Here is a 20,484-nt window from a genome sequence, read left to right as displayed (position 1 = left end):
GGTGCATTTGAGGAAGACTGTGTCTATCATCTGCTTGCAATGTGACTTTGGGCATATGAATGTACCCCTCTAGGTTTTAGTTTTAATGTCTATTAAGTGGGGGCAGTAATGGGGTTGTTATAAGGATTAAAATAAATGAAATTCCCAGCACATAGTAAGCACTCATTGAGTAAATTCTTCCTTTTCTTTTGCAATACAATGACCATCGATGGCCCTGTTAAGTATTACTGCTCTTTTGACTCATGCCCAATAGTTGCCCTCTTCCCCAGGAGTAGTATCTGTCTATTTAAATAAGGCTCAGTAAGAATTACACATGGAAATAGGACCCTAGGGCTTTTTCCCCCTCAGCCTACTCAATGGAACTGCAGTGGAGAAAATAGACATTTTATATGCTCTTTTTCTCTGGAGGATATATTATCCCTTAACTTAAGATTGTGTCAAAAATATTCTGCCCAGGATGCTCCTGAGGGATTTTGTGGCACTGACTGTCCCTCCCACCCAGCCAAAGCCCTACATTCTGCCTCTAGTCATTTCTGTCTTACAAGCTCTCCAGACTGTGGTGCACACGGGGGGACTTGGCTTTGTTTAGCCCTGAAGGAGGGGATAATGAGGGAAGAGGTGAGAATCACCTAGTGCTGCAAAAATCAATGTTATTGACTGCTGGACGAAAGAAAAGGGAAAACAGCCTTGCTGATTGTGGTGAACCGGAAGGCAGGGAAGGAATGGGAGGTGGACAGCAGAGTCTACATAATAGGAATGGGCAGACAGCCTTGACTGAGTAATTCTCATTACAGATAAACAGTTCTGTATCACTGATCTCCACCCACCCCCAGCCTCTACTGCTCCCATGATTTTGCAAAACTGTCCTTTAACTTGTTTATCTGAACTAAAACAGTGTCTTAGACCTAAAAGGGAAAGTGAGTGTTTTTCACTATGCTGATGAAGTCTCAATTTTTCTTTAATGTATTTTGAATTTTTCTTATTCGCTAGTTACATTAACTGGATTTTTTGAACTAATCAATTGCTTTTCTAAAAATTTTATTATAGAATTTTCTTTGGACAGAATGTTTTTTATTTCAATTTAAATCCAATAACTCATTATCTACTAAACACAGACATAGATATCCTTTCTTAATAATGGCACTATTGCTTGTAAGAATACAGTGTTTAGTACATAAAGGAGATTCAATTAATGTTTGCTTAAAAAAAAAAAAATGTAACCTGAAGATTCAGGAGTCTGTCCTAGAAGAGAAACATGAGTAAAGAGTAAACATCTCTAATATTAGGTGTATACATATGTTACACTGGTAAGACAAAGTGCTACGCTAGTAATACAAAGTCTAACAAGTATTATACTAACAATACAAAGTAATACAAAATACTGGAGAATGGGAAACAGTGAAGGTCTACCTAGGAGAAGATACTAACTGGAAGGGTCTTGATTGACTGGATAACTACTATGTAGGGGAGAGAAAAGGTGAATACTTTTCAAATCTAAAGTAAGAGACTGATCAAAACCAATTAGAAGGAAAAATGATGACAAATGTTTTTACAATGTTTCAGAATTTACAGTTTTTCATATACATTATTCTGTTCATGCCTTATAACAGTCCTACAGTGTCCAATGTGTGTGTTTTAGGTAATCTTTTGTTTTTGGAAAAAGATTATTTGGAGCTCTCTTGGTTTGCAAAATTAATATTTAATTTTTAAATTATAAATCATAAAGTCTAGATTTTTACTTAACTTCTTAAGTTCAATTTATAATTTACTGTTCTATTTATAAATCTAGCAAGATTTCTACAATCACAGTTAAGGAAGTTCTTATGACTTAATTAAATTCCCCTTGTATATTTTAACCTGCATTTATAAATTTAATATATTAAATTTCCTTTTAAAGCTTTCCCTAATTGCACTTTATCAGAGTAACAAACCTTCCCAAGTATTTAAATAATTATTTTACATCTGAAAATTATACCAAAACATTAGGAGTTTTAAGCTCTCTTCTATTTTCTACTACAGTGCAAATGGTAAGATTCTATTTCTCATCTTAAATCTCAAGTTAAAATTAATTCTTTGACATTCTAAAAGTGAATTTGTTAAATATTTTAATCTAGCAAATTCTCTTTAAAATATAAACACATGTACTACCAAATATGTGTATTATTACATAACAAAAATATTAATTAAAAAGTTTAATTTCCTTCACTATTCTATAATTTATCAAAATCTTTTCAGGATTAGAGATATTTGCCCACTAAGAAAATAATTATGCAAATTTCATGATTGGTTTACCAAGAAATTTTGAGGGTATTTTACTTACCTGACTGAGGTTGTAGCTCATGTAGAGATCTTGGCTGGGAGACAGATATCTACAAATACTGAGGGTGATTTTTCTCCCCCTTCTCAATGATAGACTAAATATTGTTTACAGTCACTATCTCATGAATTCCAAGATTGTATAAAGGAATTTTTTCTTAGGCCATGTCCAATGGATTCAAAATATACCGTAAGGGAATTGTTAGCTACACACGTGCATAAAACTACCAAGTTTAAAGCTAATGCTCTTCACTGCTTCCATTGGCTCTTCACTAGCTTTCTTGAAATATTCAACATATTCTGAATGGATCCTGCATACCACTTAGGATTTATCTGTCTAAAGCCATGTTCATGCTACTAGGTTGATGATAACATTATCACTTCAATTAGAACATCCAGAAATTAAACATCAGAAAAACTAATTTACTCACCCAGAAGTATTATAGACTATTTTGCAAGTGGAGATGATTAATTTCAAACCTAGGTCTTCTACCAAACATCCCATTTTTTCTACATCTCTGCTGTGGCATGAGTAATGGTTGGATACATGGTTGGACTGGATTCTGGCTGTATATGTTACATGTAAGTGGAGTCTAGCAGAGGTAATGATGGAAAGGTGGTTGAGGCCATAGCATAAAGATGAAGAATTTTTATGGCATTGGGAAACACTTCTTATCTGTGTTTTAGAAAAACAAGTTTGGTGACACCGTGGGAAGGATAAATTTGAAGGGGAAACAGAGAGATTCAGAATGTACCTACGTTGAGAGGTAATGAGAGTCTTCATTGAGGAAGAAAGAGATAGAAAGAGACAAGAGGTAGGAGAAATCACTCAGAGGTAGACTCTACAGGATTGGTGCTGATTAGATTTCTATGGGGGCTGGAGTGTTAAAACTGATTTCATGTTTCTGCTCTAAATGCCTAGGAGAATAGTGATAATAAGGAAATTGTCTGGTTGGCTTCTGTTTAAAATAATCAGACAGACAGACAGACACACAACACAAACACATACACACACACACACACACACACACACACACAGAGCTCAAAGCAATTATTTGGTGGGGTGAGTGTAGAGACCGTGTTAGGAGACTAGCTAAAGGAACATACTTGCATTAAGTATACATAGTTTCCCTGTTTGAAGTAGAACGGCAATGACGCTTTTGAAACTCAGACTCACCATATATTTTTTTCCAAACTGAATCTCATTTCAAAGCTATTCCAAGGTTATACTTGAAAGCTTTCTATCCTCTGCTGAAAAGTAATGGTCTGAGAAAAACAATGCTTTCTGTTCCCACCTACCTTTATTTAATTACTTTTCAAAAAAGTTTCCCTGGTATGCAGCCATTAAAAAAGATGCTTATGAAGAATTATTAATGATGTGAGAATGTCCTTATGATATGGTATTAAATGAAAACATGGGGCAAAAATAATATATCTTGATCCTACATGTGTTATACCCAAAACACATATACATTCATCTATACACACACACACACACACACACACACATATTTTTAAAATGAAAATAATACAGAGATTTTATATATGAGTGACAAGACTATGAGCAAGTATAAATTTTTTCTCCTTTGGACTTTACACATTTGTTATAATGAGCATCTATTGTTTTCATTATCATGAAAACATTTGAGATACAGTTCATACTGACCCATTCAAAACTGATTTCTTATGTTTACTTTTCCCAATGAGTTTGAAAGAGTACAGATTATAAATTACTTGACTAAACATCCAACATAAGTGCAAAGGGCTCCTTTAGTTTCTCCAGCAAGATTCAGGGATCTGCTCCAGAAACCTACCTAAGTCTCTCCATTCCAGGTTCACTACATACCCTGTGGTCTCATTTTCCTCTTCAAATCTAGGTACAACCTTAAAAACCAAGTAAATAAATCTATGTATACCTTTTTAAAGAATATGTAAATCTCAGTACACCATTAGAAAATAAATAATAAATAAATAAAGCATGACTCAAAATTTGTCTCCTATTCATCTTTCATCTTAAAGAAAGACATTCCCTCAGCTTCTTTCAACTGAAAGAAGTGTCAAAGTCCTTTATGAGCCTACACAAAAAGAAAAAAATCTAGTTTACATTTCATAAATACTTAGGGCCAGACCTTCCCAGGGCCAAATATCTCTTTGTTTTATTGTTCATCTTTCCCTTTTCAATTCTCACGAGCTAGGTTCTCCTAGCAATACCAATTCATCCTGGAGAGTTTTATTACCTTATTTACTGCACTAATAACAAGAGCAGAGTTGAGCAAATTGTCCTCTTGCAAAGGGTCAATTGGTTATGACTGTCTCTTTACAGCAAGCACCCCTTGAGTCATGGGAGGGTATAGTTCACCAGGCCCATGGGAATTCTTCTAGGCAGTAGGTAATGGGAGAAACTATGACATACCCAAATCAGGGGGAACTGAGATCTGATCAGATGCTAAATCAACAAGCCAGAGAACAGCCCAACAGAGTCATGGAAATTAAAGATATGCAAAGCCGCCCTTTGGTGAAGAGAATCAGAAGCCAAGGTACTAAGCACCAGGGCAAGGATCAAGAGTAAGAGAGGTTTGGGATTGCCTGGATGGCTCAGTGGGTTGGGCCTCTGCCTTCTGCTCAGGTCATGATCTCGGGGTCCTGGGATCGAGCCCCGCATCGGGCTCTCTGCTCAGCGAGGAAGCTGCTTCCCCCTCTCTGTCTGCCTGCCTCTCTGCCTACTTGTGATCTCTCTCTGTCAAATAAATAAATTTAAAAAATCTTAAAAAAAAAAAAAAAAGAAAGAGTAAGAGAGGTTTTCTTCAGGTACTGTCTCATCCTGATCATTGGTTCCTGTTTCTGCCATTTATCCTCACATCAGTTATTTGCTGTGAGGCCCTGGACAACTAAACCTCAGTCCCTTCACCTGTAAATGCATTTAATAAGAAAAACGTTCTCTTTGAATTATTGTGAAGTTTAAATGAGTGAAGTGCTTTGAACAGTGCCTGCCATCATATCACTAATACTCCATAAACATTAGCTATTGCTATTAGGCATACTGAGGTATGTTGGTGGACAGGCTAAGTCTCAAAGGACAGGGCCATGGAAGTAGTACTGAACTATGAATTCTCAAATGAGTAAATAATCAGTAAACGGACCAGGCTATATGGACACCTAGCCCGCACTCAGTGTACGGTTTTCACACATTTCCCTCTTGGTGGTGCCGACTATTATAATTCCTCATCTCCCAGATGCATACTGCTAATTGAGATTGTATGTTCCTTAAAGCAGGGAACATGTTATAGTGGTTTTCAAATTGTGAGTTATAACCCATTCTGTATCCATTCAAACTCATTAAGGGTAAATGAAGATACAGGTTTTAAATGGGTCAGTACGAACTGTATTATTCCTCAACTATTTTTTGATTAAAATATATCTAGAAAATCCTGATCAAAATTATAAAAAAGAAACAAAATTTTAAAAGGTAAAAAATAAAATAGAAAATGCCAGAATGCATAGCTTTTGGGAAAGTTAAGTATTGCTTTGTGAAACTTATATACTTTTTAGTTGCAATTTTTAATTTATATTTCTACTATGGGTTGCAGTCCAAAAAATTGGAAAAACTTAGGATATATATGTTACTTATGCAAATATTAGCACATAATTTCTCAACAAACTTGTTGATTCACTGCTGTAATTCCAAACAGAAGCCATAAGGCAATGTTTTCCAAACTTGTCTTATGATAAGAATTACCTAGCATAATTTCCAGATTCCCAGGCTTCTTCCCTAGAGATTCTGATGTTGGAGAAATACTGTCATAAAAGAGGCGATAATTTGTCATTAGATAGGAAATTTGTTGAAAGCAAATCAATTGTCCCTGTTGTGTATGTATTCTCATTTGGTGGTACCATGTCTAATCCAAAGGCACACTCTGCAAAATATGTCCAACTTTTTAAATGATTTCATTCAATTATTCATTTAGCAAAACATTTATTGATCATTTGATACATGCAAAGCAATGGGATATAAATGCATACGAGACATCTTCTTGCCCTCAAGTAGCTTTGAGTAGACTCATTTCAGAATTAATATAGTCCCCTGAAGATCAAAAGATCCGAAGCCAAAAATAAAATGAAGTCTTGAATGTACATGTATGACATAAATTTTGAGTGACAACCCTTCAAAATGTTTAGAGGATTAAAAAGCAGTAAAACTACAATGGCAACCATACAGGAAAGCATTCTTCTCTAATTAATACTGGTTAAGTATAGAAGAGCTGAGAACCAGGACCCCAGAGCTGAGGAGATCTCAGTAATAGGGCAGGAAAAACAAAGATAAATATCCAAAAGTAAAATTGCATCCAGAACTAGATAACTTGTCTCTAGTCTCAACTGGTATAACCTGATCCAAGCTGGTAACATTTCTCACCTGGATTACTGCAGGAACTTCTATTTAGTTTCTCTGCTCTGGCCTTGCCCTCTTAGTCTCTTTTCAACACAGCACCCAGAATGACCTTGTGAAGAAATTGGTCAAATCAAAGTCCTCCTCTCCTGAAGCCTCTCTGGCTTCCCATTTCACCGAGAGAAGAGGCCTAACCTACAAAGCCCTACATGAGATGCTTACTCTTGCTTTTTCTCTTGCCAGCCACACTGGCTTCCTAGACATTCCTTCAAATACTGGACTAGCTCCCACCTCAGGGCCTTTGCACTTTCTGATACCATTTCCTACATGGCTAATCCCTTCACATCCTTTAGGTCTTTACTCAAAAGTCATCATCCTCATGAGACTCTCACTAAACACTGTCTAAAACTATAATCTCAACACCTTTCTGCATTCACATTTCTGATGTTTTTTCCATGTTTTATTCTTTTTTCTTTTTAATATTTGCCATTATAGACTATGCATTTTAGTTTTTTTGTAAGATTTTTATTTAGTTATTTTTAGAGAAAGACAGAGTGTGTGTGCATGACTCAGGGGAGGGGCAAAGGGAGAAGGAGAGAGAAATTTAAGCAGACTCCACGCTGAGTGTGGAGCACCACTTGAGATCATGTGACCCATCACATGACCCATAAGATCATGACCTGAGCCAAAAACAGGAGTTGCACAGTTAACAGACTGAGCCAACCAAGTGCCCCTACTATGCATTTTACTTCACCTTTTTACTGCCCATTCACCTTATTAGTATTTAAATTCTATAAGGATAAGGATTATTGTCTGATTATTGTCTGTTTTATTCCACCCTGTATTTTTAGCAACTAGATCAGTGCCTGACACATAATTGATGCTCATTAAATATTTGGTGACTGAATGAATGTAGAATCAGAACAAAGCCTCATGTCCTGACTCTTACCATCATTTACTAGAAGGAAGCAAAGAAAAGGAATGGTAAGGTCATACGACACAAAACATATATAATTTTACTATTTAGCTAATTCCTTACCTTATTAAAAAAAGATTTGAAGTGTCTGTGATACAGTGGTTATAGTTCTACACTACACTGCCTATTTAGGAAGGTTTTAAAAGGGTTTATAGTAGAACAGACCTGAAGCTATCTTCATAGGCACTTAATATTTGTGTGATATCAGGCAAAGTTTGTTCCCTAAACTTCATGAGGATGATTCTTTTATCGTAGGTCACTGGAAAGCACTTTGAAAAAATATGTGCAAAGTTATTGGTGAGTCCAGGCCTTATACTAAGAGCTTAACAAATTGTAGCTATCATTGCTATTGTTTGCGGTTCTAGTTTATTCTTTATCAATTAATTCCTTGTACTATTTTTTAAAGTTTTATCTTAAAGAGCCTCATTAGAAATTATAAATCCAATACATTGAGTAGGCTTTAGGTATTATAAACCTAACATACTGAGCAGGTGCACACCATTTGGAGGCCATAATATAAAGGCCCAGTGAGGGACTAATATATTATTGGCCTCCTAAAAGAGATAATTATTCCACTGAAATCCTCAGAGGGACCACTCCTGATTTGGATGAGCCATAGGTGTTACACAAACTGTCCACACATTCTGATTCATGACTACAGGCCCTGCCTACAACAAAATAATGTGTTTATTAAAAGCATCAATATGTGGGATGTATCATGAAATCTAGCTGAGAGTAGGCATCAGTAGCATAAGGAGGTAGAGTTTCTGCAAGTTCCCCTTTCAATCTGTCTATTCATCATTTTTTAAAAATTCCTACATAAAAACTACAAGGGGAAAAAATGAACAAAATAGTATATAGCTCCTGTCCTCAAAATGCTTAAAATCTAATTGCAGTGAGGGCAATACCCAAACATAATAAAAATTACCTAGCAATGTAAGATATTAATGGCAAAGTGATGGCATAAGGCAATATAAGATTTACTGCCATGAATGATGCAAAAATTGCACTCATTTTGATTCTTAAATCTAAGAAGGGATAAAGTAAGGGAGTTATGTGGCTGTACCAGCCTCTTGTAAGATAGATACCCTGTTCTATTTCTTAAAGGAAGAACAGAATTTAGACAAGCATGACCCTATATAGAAGTGATTCCCATTGCAGGAAACAATTTTAGCAAATGCTCAGGGCAGAAACGGGTGCAGTGTTTAGAAAAGAATGACTTCATTGAGTAAACCTAGTAGAAATAAGCATGATGAATGTCTGAATTGTAGAGTGGTTAGGCATCCAATAAATTGTTTTAGTTTGAATTACTGATTCCCTCCAACTTAGCTATATGACCTGGCTGTGCAGATCTGTGAGAGTGACTGAATGCAAGTGTTTGTGATTGCCAAATCCAGTATTTAATTCCAAAAGCCTATATGACTTTAAAGTCTATGATTTTCTTTTTTCCTTTCTCTCAAAAAAAAAAAAAAAAAAAAAACCCTTAAAAATCATTAAGATAAATTAATCTGGGGAAAAGCTGAGGAATAAAGAGAAATCTGGTATTCAGTTAATGCAATCATCTAACAAATATTTATTCAGCATGTACTATGTACTTGGCATTGTTCCTGATGCTGATGATATAGAGACTTGAACAAAACAAACTGAAATTGTTGTTTCTGTGGAGTTTACAAGCTCATATGTGCATGTATAGTAGTGATGGTGATAGTGGTGAGAGAGGGATATTATATCTGAGTGGTTCTCATTAATTACAAATTTCTTTTAATTGGGCTCAATTCCTGGAATTTCTTAACATATTTTTACTGAAAGCAAGTTTGAAGTCTTACCCCTATACAGTGGCCTCAACTTTATCAGTTATGAATTAAATTGATTGAGTATTTATTATATTCTGAGACTCTTTTACACTACTTACAACCCTTGGCTTACATAATTCTTCTTATTATTATATTATTATTATTGAACTTCAGGTAGATCAAAAATTTTTTGTGCAAAAAAGTTTCTATGCAATCAGTGGGAAAGATTGACCCAGACATAGTTCTTTTAGAATCCCAAATCCTTTAAAATCATTTTGATACACTCTTTTTCTGAAAAGTTCTTATATTTACTATTAAGGAATTTCAAAAATAGAAGAGAATTCTTGAATCTATGAGGTAGGTGGCAGGATATAGTAGAATGAGAAGGAAGGCAGTAAACTAGTTCAAGAGGTCTAAGCCCTACATTAGGTATGCTTCTGATACACTGTGGAAAAGAGGTACTGGCCATTTCCTTTCTCTATCTTAACTTTCTTATCTGTGAAATGGATCTTTGCCATTCATATTCATATTTCAGAGACTGTGGGTTTGTGAGTATATATGTATGTTTACAGCAGCAGGATAAAAGGGGGAAATAACGAGATGAGGAACATAAAGCTACTTAGAAAGTCACAAGGTATCACCTGGATGTGAGTTATTATCAATATCATTACTTTCAAAAATAGAGCCATTTTTAAGGACAAGATGATATAGACATCTGGTACAACAAACTTCTTATATATTTTCTTATCAAAGAGGTACATTTTGTACAACATAAACAATTTGAGATGATGAGTTATTATACATCTTTATAATGATCACATTGCTCCTTTTTCCTTGAGCTGTCTCAGATTAAGTTGTTCTAATCATATTCTTTAAAAATTTAAAAGATAAATTCAAGCACATAGGATATGAATGTTTATTGAACTCAAACTTAAAGCTAACAACAACAACAACAACAACAAATCCACAGACTATAAATAATACCCTTTGTTTAGAAGTTTTCATTTCTTTTCCTTCATTAGAAAACTCTCCTTCCAGACATGGGCGGCAAAAGAACACAACTTCTAAGGAGTTAGACTGTGATGATCACTCAGTCAATTCTCACAGCACTGGCTTTAGCTCCCATTTATTTGTTTTGCCCTATTAATTCACTGTTCAGCCTTGCAAGACCCCACGCCCCATCCACTGCAAACTATTTGCAGCTCTCCAAAGTGTTTTGCTTCTCAGTACTATGTTTTTGCCATTCCCTCTACCTGGCATGTCTTCCTCGCTCTAGGCTGCTTGGCAAAACTCCATTAGCTCTCTCAAGATTCAACTCAAAGGTGACTTCATAGTGAAACCTTTCTTGATCAGCCCGTGTAAAATTGGCCAGTGTTTTGTTTTGTTTTGTTCCTACAATGCCCTGCATAGACTTCCATTACTAGTTCTGTAATATTTCAAACCACTTGCTTGTTTGTATGTCTGTGGCCTTTCCAAGATTGGAAACTTCTTGAAAGCAAGGACTGTTTTCTATCAATCTTAGTTTCCCAGACTCTAGCTCGGTGCATAAATCACAGTTGTCCTTCAAAATTTTTTGATAGATGAATGAATGAATGGTGACCCATGAGTCACATTCTGAGAACTGTCAATTGTATGTGTGTGTATAGTGTGTGTACTATATATACATACACAGTCCATACATACTAGAAATAGAGACATACATACATAGTGTATACCCACAGCACAGGATTAATGCCCGTGTTACATAAAAACACATATGAAATATAATAAAATGTTCCACTTTCAAAAAATTCTTTTGACTATACTATATTATAAATGTCCAGTTAGCAAAACAATCATTGTAAAACAAAAGACTGTGACAATTAAGGCTAATTCTGTGCAGAAAAAAAATAAATAAGAGATGTTTCTATTTATTGAATCTTAACTACCTTAAAAGTTTTGGGTCACTGTAACACCAATCATGTTATATCATGGAAATATAAGAAGCTATACACTATGAAAGGGACTTTACCAGAACCAAGCAAGTAAGTAATTCAAGGCACAAGAGAAATAAAATCAAATACTTTAAAATGTAATATGAAATAAAACAAAAATTAAAAATAAAATTATCAGATAAGATTTCATTGTACCAACTTGATGGAATATCAGACCACAAGTGAAATGTAAACTCTTTTGCAAACCTTGCTATCTCAGAAGGAAAAGATAACCCTAAAGGAAAATGATGAAAGAAGGTGCAAGAACTAATTATTGAAGGGACTTAAGCATATGTAAAGTTGAAGTTCAACAACTCAAAGCAAGGTTTTATGTGTTATATGTGGCAACGTGCATGTTCTGAGCTTCTACTGAAGCTTTTGTATCTCAATACAGACTAGCCAAAGTACTAAGAATTTATTATCTAAAAGTCATCTGAATTAAGATACTATTTGTAAAACTCTTTCATTCCTTTGCTTATGAGTTTAAGTGAGAAAAAATTACAGTACAACCCGTAAAGACCACACTGATAGTAGTCAAGAGTTTAAAAAAAAAAAAAATGGATTTCCCAAAACCCATATTAAAGGAACTTTGGACTCAGGTTTTCCTGTACTTCTGGAATATGGCAATGGACTATCAAAACAAATGTTATCTCTTAATCTAAAATATGTATGAAGACTTCTCCGGGGGAGGGTGGGGAACCACTTTTCTCTTTCAAAAAAGATGAGAAAAAGATGAGGAGGGAAAACATTTACAATTCATTGAGCTTACAAAACAGTGTATGCCGTACCCCATGCTAGGCATAGGAGTTGATGATGGAGAGATCCAAGCTGACATTTGAGCACGTTCTAGGTTTTTAAATATCTCTTTCCATCTTTTTTACTATATCCATCATATGTACGGGAAAAAATTGATTGCTGAAGTTAATCTTAAAAGTAGGAAAAAGTAAATTCTGCAGAACTCTGCAAAATCACCCACAGAATGTTTCCAGGCTATAGTTGTAAAAGAATTGGTCATCAAAACACAAATACTACCTGTTTGAAATTCAAATAGAAAACAAAAAGGCTTACAAAAGAGTGAGCAACAGGGAGCTCTTTGATAAAACTTGTAAACACAGAAAACAAAACTTTCGTGCCCAGACACATTAAAATACTGCTCCAGTAAAAAGAGGGAAACACTTTACATTGACATTTTTTTTAAAGATTCTTGTTTTAGGTATTAAGTCGTAACTTCCCTTATTTATTTATTTATTTTCCCTGAAAGGCAATCAACTTTCCTTTTGGGCTTCCTTCAATAAGATATACAAGTTCACAAAGCTAACAGAGGATGTAATTCACTTAAATTATGCAACAGGAATTCCACAGCTGGCCTGTCTGACTCAGTGCTGAATGAACAGTGTCAGAAAACCTCTCCAACAATAATGCCGTCCTTCCTGACAAGGGGTAAATCTCCGAAACTTAGGCTCAACTTTGGAGGCTCATTATCTACCGCAAGTGAATGTCAGCGGGGTGACAACACTGGGGCAGGGGCGCCCACGCACCCAAGCAACCAGCCCACCCAGAGACGAGGATCCGAACAATCAGTACCACCAACTTCCAATGATAACAATTTGTTTATATGAACAGGATGGTCAGATATCCCACAGATCATATTCTAATGCCATAATAGCCACTAAATTTAATCCCCAGCGCTTACTCAATTAAGCTGCACGAGCACAGGCAGCTCACAGCACTTTTTCAGAGAAAGACTTTAATCTTAATTTAAATCATGCTGTATAATAGCTTTTTTTAACCTTCGCTGATTTCTTGGTTCTGGCCTACCTAAGTAATTGTCATCTTTTCCTCCCCCAACTCCACCCCCCAAGTGTGAGCGTGAACCTGAATTACAAATAGTTAAACCTGAAGGTCACTTCCCAGCAGCGTTCCAACATGCTCCCCCAGCGAGGCTGCTCGGCAACAATAAAACAAAGCCCTTGCAACCACCTGTAATAATCTGCCTGCTCAGCCAGCAATCCGAAAAGTCCTGAAGCTACACAAGGTAGACATTTTCTGCAGCTGGTTTAACATGTATATTGTGCCCAGTTGCCGGCTCGCCTCCTCTTACCTTCACGTTAGTCCGGAGTGCACAGTAACATGCAAAGAACATTGCAGTAAATAAGGAGCATATGGACCGGTATTCAGCTTCTCAGCACAGCGCAAGCCCCACACACACGATCCTGGGCATGTGCTACTAAGGAGCATCCGTTCCCTCTGTCAGTTTGAAAATGCATTGATCTCTGTTTTCTCTGACTACAAAACGACATGTCTTGAAGGCACTGAGTGAGAGCTCAAAATCTCTTCATTGGCTATATATAGCATTGTGCCCAGTAATTTCAATTAGCTGAGAATTCAGCATCTGAAAGTTAAGACTTCAGTTGCTTTTCCTTCTAGCATTTTAAATCACTGGGTTTAAAAAAAAAAAAAAAAAAAAAAAACGGGAGGGGGGAATGAGCTCACTCAGGAAGGAGGGGGGGAAAGGTGAAGAATGAAATTTAACCAATGAGTTACTTATATTTCTGGAGAGCCCCAGTATTATCCTATTAGATACTTTACAATGGGACTGCACCGGGCAGACTCTAAATGAAGAGGAAACCCCTTTCCCTTTGGAGGTTTAATATGGGCTCTGAACTAGATTTCAGGCTATTCTGATGCAGCACCCTGTTTGGCAAATCCTACAAATCACTGCAAACACATCTCAGTCTGCTTTTTCGTGTGGAACAGGACCAAGACCAAAGGATCCCTGTCTCCTCAAGTCCCCTAAAATGTAAGCGGGGTTCCCCTAGGGTGATCTGTGGATACATGCCTGAGAAATACCACCTTCTCTTACTTCCGTGTCCTGTAAGATCTGTTACATCTTCCAGGGATGGCTAAAGTTGCCAGGTTTGCCAACAAAACACTGCATCTATTTTTTTTCCCCAAAACTAAGCTTTATTGGTAAATTACAATCAATAATAGAGGATGGGATTGAAATGAAGATAGAAGATTCCAGGGGATAACATAACCGTAGATTCAGTAGCTACTGCTGATGAATGTAACATGTTCAGCTGGCTCTGTAAGGATAAGAGCAAGAGAGAAAAATAAAAGCTTCTGCCCCCATGAATCCATAAGGGGGAAAAAAAAAACTTAATTCAAGAACATCGTCAGATCCTACTGTCTGTTGTCATTCCAGTCAGGCACCCGATGCTGCAAATTAACTCAATTTTTACTGAGCCAAAAGGACAAAGTCCAATTTAAGGTTCTAAACTCTTATTTCCAGCCTAATTCTCAGCTAGAATTCTGAAGCTATCTGGCGAAATGCAAGCAGAAAGGAACAGTTCTCACTGCAGCAAAAATAGTGGGAGGAAAAAGAGTGGTTATGTCTTTGCCACGACGTTCCCCCATCAGCTTACAGCAACAGGGAAGATCAGCATAACTCACTAGAAAAAGCTGCAGTGACTTTTATGATTTTTCTTTAACATGTTTTGCATAAGGCCCCTCCCCTCCGGAGCCCGCAGTGGTGCTGAGGCACCGTCAGAGGCACTGGGCATTTCTCCTGGGCGATGAGGTGAGGCAGCTTCAGCAGCAGCAAGGTATTTAAGCAAGAGAAATTAAAGGAAGAAGCAAATCAGGATTTTCTATTTCTCTCTTAATGACAAGCATTCAGAAAGTGTCGTCAGTTCTGACTAAATAGCTATTTTGGGCTGTCATTGTTTGTGCCTTTTTTTAGGAAGGAAAAAAGGCAATCTTGTCTTAAGCTGGAGATTCTCTAGCATCGTAAGAGAAGGCAGCTCCTTAATTTGATTCCCAGTTCCGTCTGTCATATGAGCCTAAGTAATTACAAATTGTGAGCACTTGCAACACAACCAGGGACTTCCAGGACATTCAAACAACAACATGGAGGGCCAACTCTCATCATTCCACAACTTTTGTAATGGCTTTAAGTGCAAAACCAAACATTTCAGTTCATAACACTTTCCTCTCCTGAGGTCACAGCAGGTCACATTTCCTGCAGCACTTCCTGATAAACAAACCCAAACATAGCAACTCAATGCTACAGAAAACACGGAATTTTAAAATGCATCTCTCCCTGGGGGGTTCAGAAGATTTTTGAAAACCATTTTTTCAACTTGTCAATAAGTAATGCTAGTTTATGTTTCTGTTTTTGTTTTTTTCATTAGGGATCGTGGTTGGGGGGAAGGAACTTTGTAGCTTTTTAAAAAAAAATTATTATCTTAATAGACCTTAGGGTATTTGGATGGTCCAGGAGAGATAGAAAAGAGCTGGGAAATGTTACAAATCTCAAAACAGTTCATAGGGAAGGATTAAGTAAAAATGAAGTTACAGGTGAAAAAGCACATGGAGATTTCCCTGCCAAGGCATTCAGGGAGGCTTCTGACTAGAATTTCAGATACAGGGCGCCTGGGTGGCTCAGGGGGTTAAATAAAGCCTCTGCCTTCGCCTCAGGTCATGATCCCAGGGGGAGATTTCTTCCCACCCCCACCCCCGCCCTGCCTGCCTTTCTGCTTATTTGTGATCTCTGTCTGTCAAATAATACATAAAAACTTTTTTTTTTTAAAGAGAATGTATGTACATTCTAAAGAAAGGCTCTTAGACTTGCAGATCTGCTTAAAACTCCCACCTACGCTTACCCATCCCACAGCATCCCAGTATGGAATGGACCTGGGCCATACCCGTAGATTTACTGCTTAAATTTCCTAACCGTACTAGGATAGCTGACTTATTTTTCTCATTTTACAGATACAAGAAAAGCACTAACTACAATGACAACGTCCCACTGAAAAGTGTTTCCTGTTTTTAGGTAGAGTTCAACAGGACAATGTACCTGCTGAAAGAGTAACATTTGCTATTGCAGAAGGAAACAATAACTGGCTATATATTTATGAGACGGCACAGTAAGTTTAGGCTCCAATCCTCATGAGCCAGGAATCCTCGAAAATTCCTTCCACTTCGGGTCCTCTCTTTTACCATTTATAAAACTGCAGTGTCTAAAATGGGGATCATACTTAATTCATAGTGTCACTGAGAAGATTCAAGATGAATCCCATCATCAGAATAGTCTGGATAGATCAAAATTTAAGTATAAAAATTGAAGTAATAAACATATTAGAAGAAAACAGATTTAGTTTTGGCTTTATATAATAGCAAAGTAGAGAAATCTGAAGCCTTATAAGAAAAATAAACAACTGTGACTATATAAAAATATAAAAATTCTGCTTGGCTAAATTGTAACAATGGCAAAAGGCAAAAGGGGAAAACAATGCAATATATTCAATGGAATATTTCCTTAAGATACAAAGCATGTTCATAAGTCACTAAGAAAAAAATATGAACATGAATGAAAAAAATAAGTAAAGAACATAAAGTGGTAATTCACAAAAAGACCATAAACACATTTAAAATGCTTTACCTCCTTCATACTTAGGGAAAAGCATACAAATTAGAAAAGATTTTTAAAATTGATATATCAAGTATTAATGGTGAAAACTTTGGGAAAGGTATTTAATCTATCAAATATTTTAAAAGACACATTCTCTTTGATGTATTGATTCAACTTCAACTTCCAGGAATTAATCCCAGACAGATGTAGATATATATAGAGAGAGAGATACAAACACACACACACACATATATACAGGCTTAGGAAGGGAAATCAGATATTACCTTTAATTTTTCCTTTTATGTCTTCTATATACTACAGTGGCCTCACCCACAATGAACTATTTATCCAATATCCTCTCTCGGTAAATGAGAAAAATAAAGATACAGGAAGGGACCTGTGAGGGGCTCTGCCTTTTATTGCAAAAATGAGCACTGGTTAGAGATGATCATGACACAAGGGATAGAAATGTACCGATTCTTAAGTGATGTTAGCTCCCGAGTACCTGCTACAGCGTGACATTGTCCTAGAATGCATGTAATTCTAGAGTGTAATATATTGTTCTTAAAGCATGGCCTTTAACACAAGCCAGCAACTTTATTTCTTAAATTAAAAAGTGGCTATCAAGTAAACTTGATTTTAGCCAATTTTTACTGTAAGCACTGAATTTAGAACCTGACACCTATACACAGTCTGCATCTCTTTCTCTCTCTCTCTTTTTCTTTACAATGAACACTGCTGCAGCTTGAATGTTTGTGTTCCCCCAAAATCCCTATGTTGAAAACTAATCCCCAATGTAATGGTATTTGGAGGTGAGGCCTTTGGGAGATAGTTAGGTCCTCAGGTATGTGATTAGTGTCCTTACAAAAGAAGGCCCAGGCAGCTCCCTTGCCCCTTCCACCATATGAGGACACAGTAAAAAGGCAGATATCTATGATCAGAAAGTCAACTCTCACCAGATCTGTGGGCATCCTGATCTTGAACCTCCAGCCTCCAGAACTGTGAGAAATAAACTTCTATTGTTTATAAGCCAGTCAGTTTACAGTATTTTGTTATAGCAGCCCAAATGGACTAAGACAAGCATGTAACACTTTTTGATTATAACCTAGTTTCTGTAAATTTTTTTAATATTAAAGCAGTTTGCAATTATAACTTGTTAATAATAATGACAGCAACAACGTCTGTTAATATGGACAAATAATTCATATATCTGGACAAAATTCTCAATTATAAAATAAGGAGGTTGTACTATCTAATTCTTTCTTAAAGGCAGAGTAACTTTGGTAGGTTTTCTTGGTTTTGTTTTATTTAATTAGGACAGATAAGATGTGTTTAAATGTTAAGGACCCACTAGATTGTATTCCAGACCAATTAAATCAGAATATCTGGAGATGGAATCAAGGCATCAGAATTTTATAAAGATCCTCAGGTGGTTATAATGTGCAGCTAGGATACAGAATTACTTATAGCAGGGTCAGCTGCTGATTCTATAAAGGGCCAGATAGGGAATATTTTATACATGCAAGCCGTACAATCATTGTTATAACTACTAATTCTATTACAACTACTCAACTTTGGTGCTGTAGTGAAAGAACAGCCATAGACATTATATAGTGTGTTCCAATAAAACTTTATTAATAAACATTAAAACCTGAATTTCATATAATGTTCACATGGTAGAAATATTGTTCTTCTTTTGACATCTTTCAAATATTTAAACATGTAAAAACATTTTTTAGCTTGTCTTTTGCGTATCCCTACTCTGGAATCTCAAGCAGTGGTTCTCAAACTGTAGTTCTTCAGTTAACAGCATCAGCATAAGCTGGGAATTTGTTAGAAAGCAAAATTTCAGGTCATACCCCAGACCTACCAAACAGACAGAGCTCAAGAATCTCTGTAAGCAAGAACCCCATGTGACTGTCACGTAAGTTAAGGTTTGAAAACTGCTGCTTTAAAGCAAGAGAAGAAACTGAGAGCTAAGTTTCCCACAAAAGCAGGAAGACATAGACTCCAGAGTATAGATAGAAAAATTAGCCTTAGAGGAGAAATAATACAGATAATAAAGAGAAAATGACTGCAGGTGCATGTGAGATCATTCTAGAGTGGAGGCTCAAGCCTGAGATAGAGGCCAGTTGAGCCAGGGGCCATCCAACTAACACTTTAGAATTTAATCCTTTTCCTCTTAGAAACTCTAAAAGCTCTTAGACGTTGGAGTAAAAAACCAAACCAAAACAAACTAGAAAACCACAACAGCTTGGCTTTAAATTCCTTTTCTGCCACTTACCAGTAGCATGACCTTGGGCAAGTTACATAACCTCTCTCTGAGACAGAGTATTCCTCTGTAAAATAAATAAACCTACTTCACAGGGACGCTGTAATGACTGAAATAAATAAGGTGTGCAAACGGCTTCACCTAGTACCTGGTAGGCCGTAAATGTAAGTGGCAGTTTTTAGTGTTAAGAAGGCTGAAATGACAGGGAAAGAAGAAATATAAAAAGATGTTATCGTTACTCTTGACTAACTTCTAACTATTTAGAAGATACCCTGTAGGAGTTTGTAAACCTTGGACTTTCCTAGGATTTCCAATCAGCCCTGAAGGGGATTCTCTGGAAATTTGGTTATCTCATTATAACCTCTGAACTGATTTCATATCATTGGAATTCCTTGTCATTTTTCTGAGATACTACTTAAAATTTTAATTTAAAAATTACAAAGCATGTCAGAACTTGTCAAGATTTTCCACCAAAGTATCCCCCAAAGCAGAAGGGAATGCATTTATTACTCTTGAAGGACAGGAACAAAATGGAATTATTTAATGTCTCATTTGTTATCTTTAAAATTCACATAAATGCTAAATTCAAGTTGACAATATCTCTGTATTTGTTATAAAGTAATGTTTTATATTACTTACTGACCATTAGATTTAATAAGCTAAGAAGACTGTGCGCTGTTTATCCCATGGCTTTAAGTACCTTCTGGCCTATGTACTACTTGTGTGTGCTTAAGGATATCCTTGCTTCGGTTCACAAAGTAGAAATAGATCCTATTTAATTCCTGATCTTCACATCAGCCTTGAAGGTATTGTCATCATCCCTTTGTATCCAGTGAGAATACAAGGAGTTTTCCCCCCCCTATATTTTCTTCTAGGAGTTTTATAATTTCAGATCTTATATTTAAGTATGTAATGTATTTTGAGTTGATTTTTAGGTATGCTGTGAAATAAGGGTTCAAGTTCATTCTTTGTCATGTGGATATTCAGTTTGCCCAACACTATTTATTGAACAGACTGTCCTTTCTCCATTGTGTTCTTGGTGCCTTTGTCAAAGATTAGTTGACCATATATGTGAGAGTTTATTTCTGGGCCCCTCTGTTATGTTCCATTGGTCTATTTCTGGTTTTTATGCCAGTATGATACTGTTCTGATTTTTAGAGCTTTGTAATAGTATTTGAAATCAAGAACTGTGATGCCTTTAGCTTGGTTCTTTTAGCTCAAGATTGCTTTGGCTATTCAGGGTCTTTTGTGGTGCCACGTGAATATTAGAATTGTTTTGTTTTGTTTCTGTTTCTATAAAAGATGTCATTGGAATTTTGATTCATATTAATTGAATCAGTACATCCCTTTAAATGGT

General features: G+C 36.3%; 1 protein-coding gene across 1 annotated transcript in view; it reads right to left on the bottom strand.

Moving 5' to 3' along the window:
- Window positions 1–13,877, bottom strand: part of LOC111154393 (discs large MAGUK scaffold protein 2) — a 1,367,735-nt gene extending 1,353,858 nt beyond the window's left edge. The window contains exon 1 of the mRNA XM_022513932.1: window positions 13,544–13,877. Within this exon, the coding sequence (XP_022369640.1) occupies window positions 13,544–13,585 (42 nt within the window). The 5' untranslated portion in view covers window positions 13,586–13,877. The remainder of the gene's footprint in view (window positions 1–13,543) is intronic.
- Window positions 13,878–20,484: the final 6,607 nt, after the last annotated feature.

Source organism: Enhydra lutris, unplaced genomic scaffold (assembly GCF_002288905.1).
Source record: "Enhydra lutris kenyoni isolate GAN:26980312 unplaced genomic scaffold, ASM228890v2 scaffoldscaffold37, whole genome shotgun sequence".
NCBI lineage: Eukaryota > Metazoa > Chordata > Mammalia > Carnivora > Mustelidae > Enhydra > Enhydra lutris.
The sequence above is the reverse complement of the archived record's forward strand: the minus strand, read 5'-3'. Positions and strand labels throughout refer to the sequence as shown.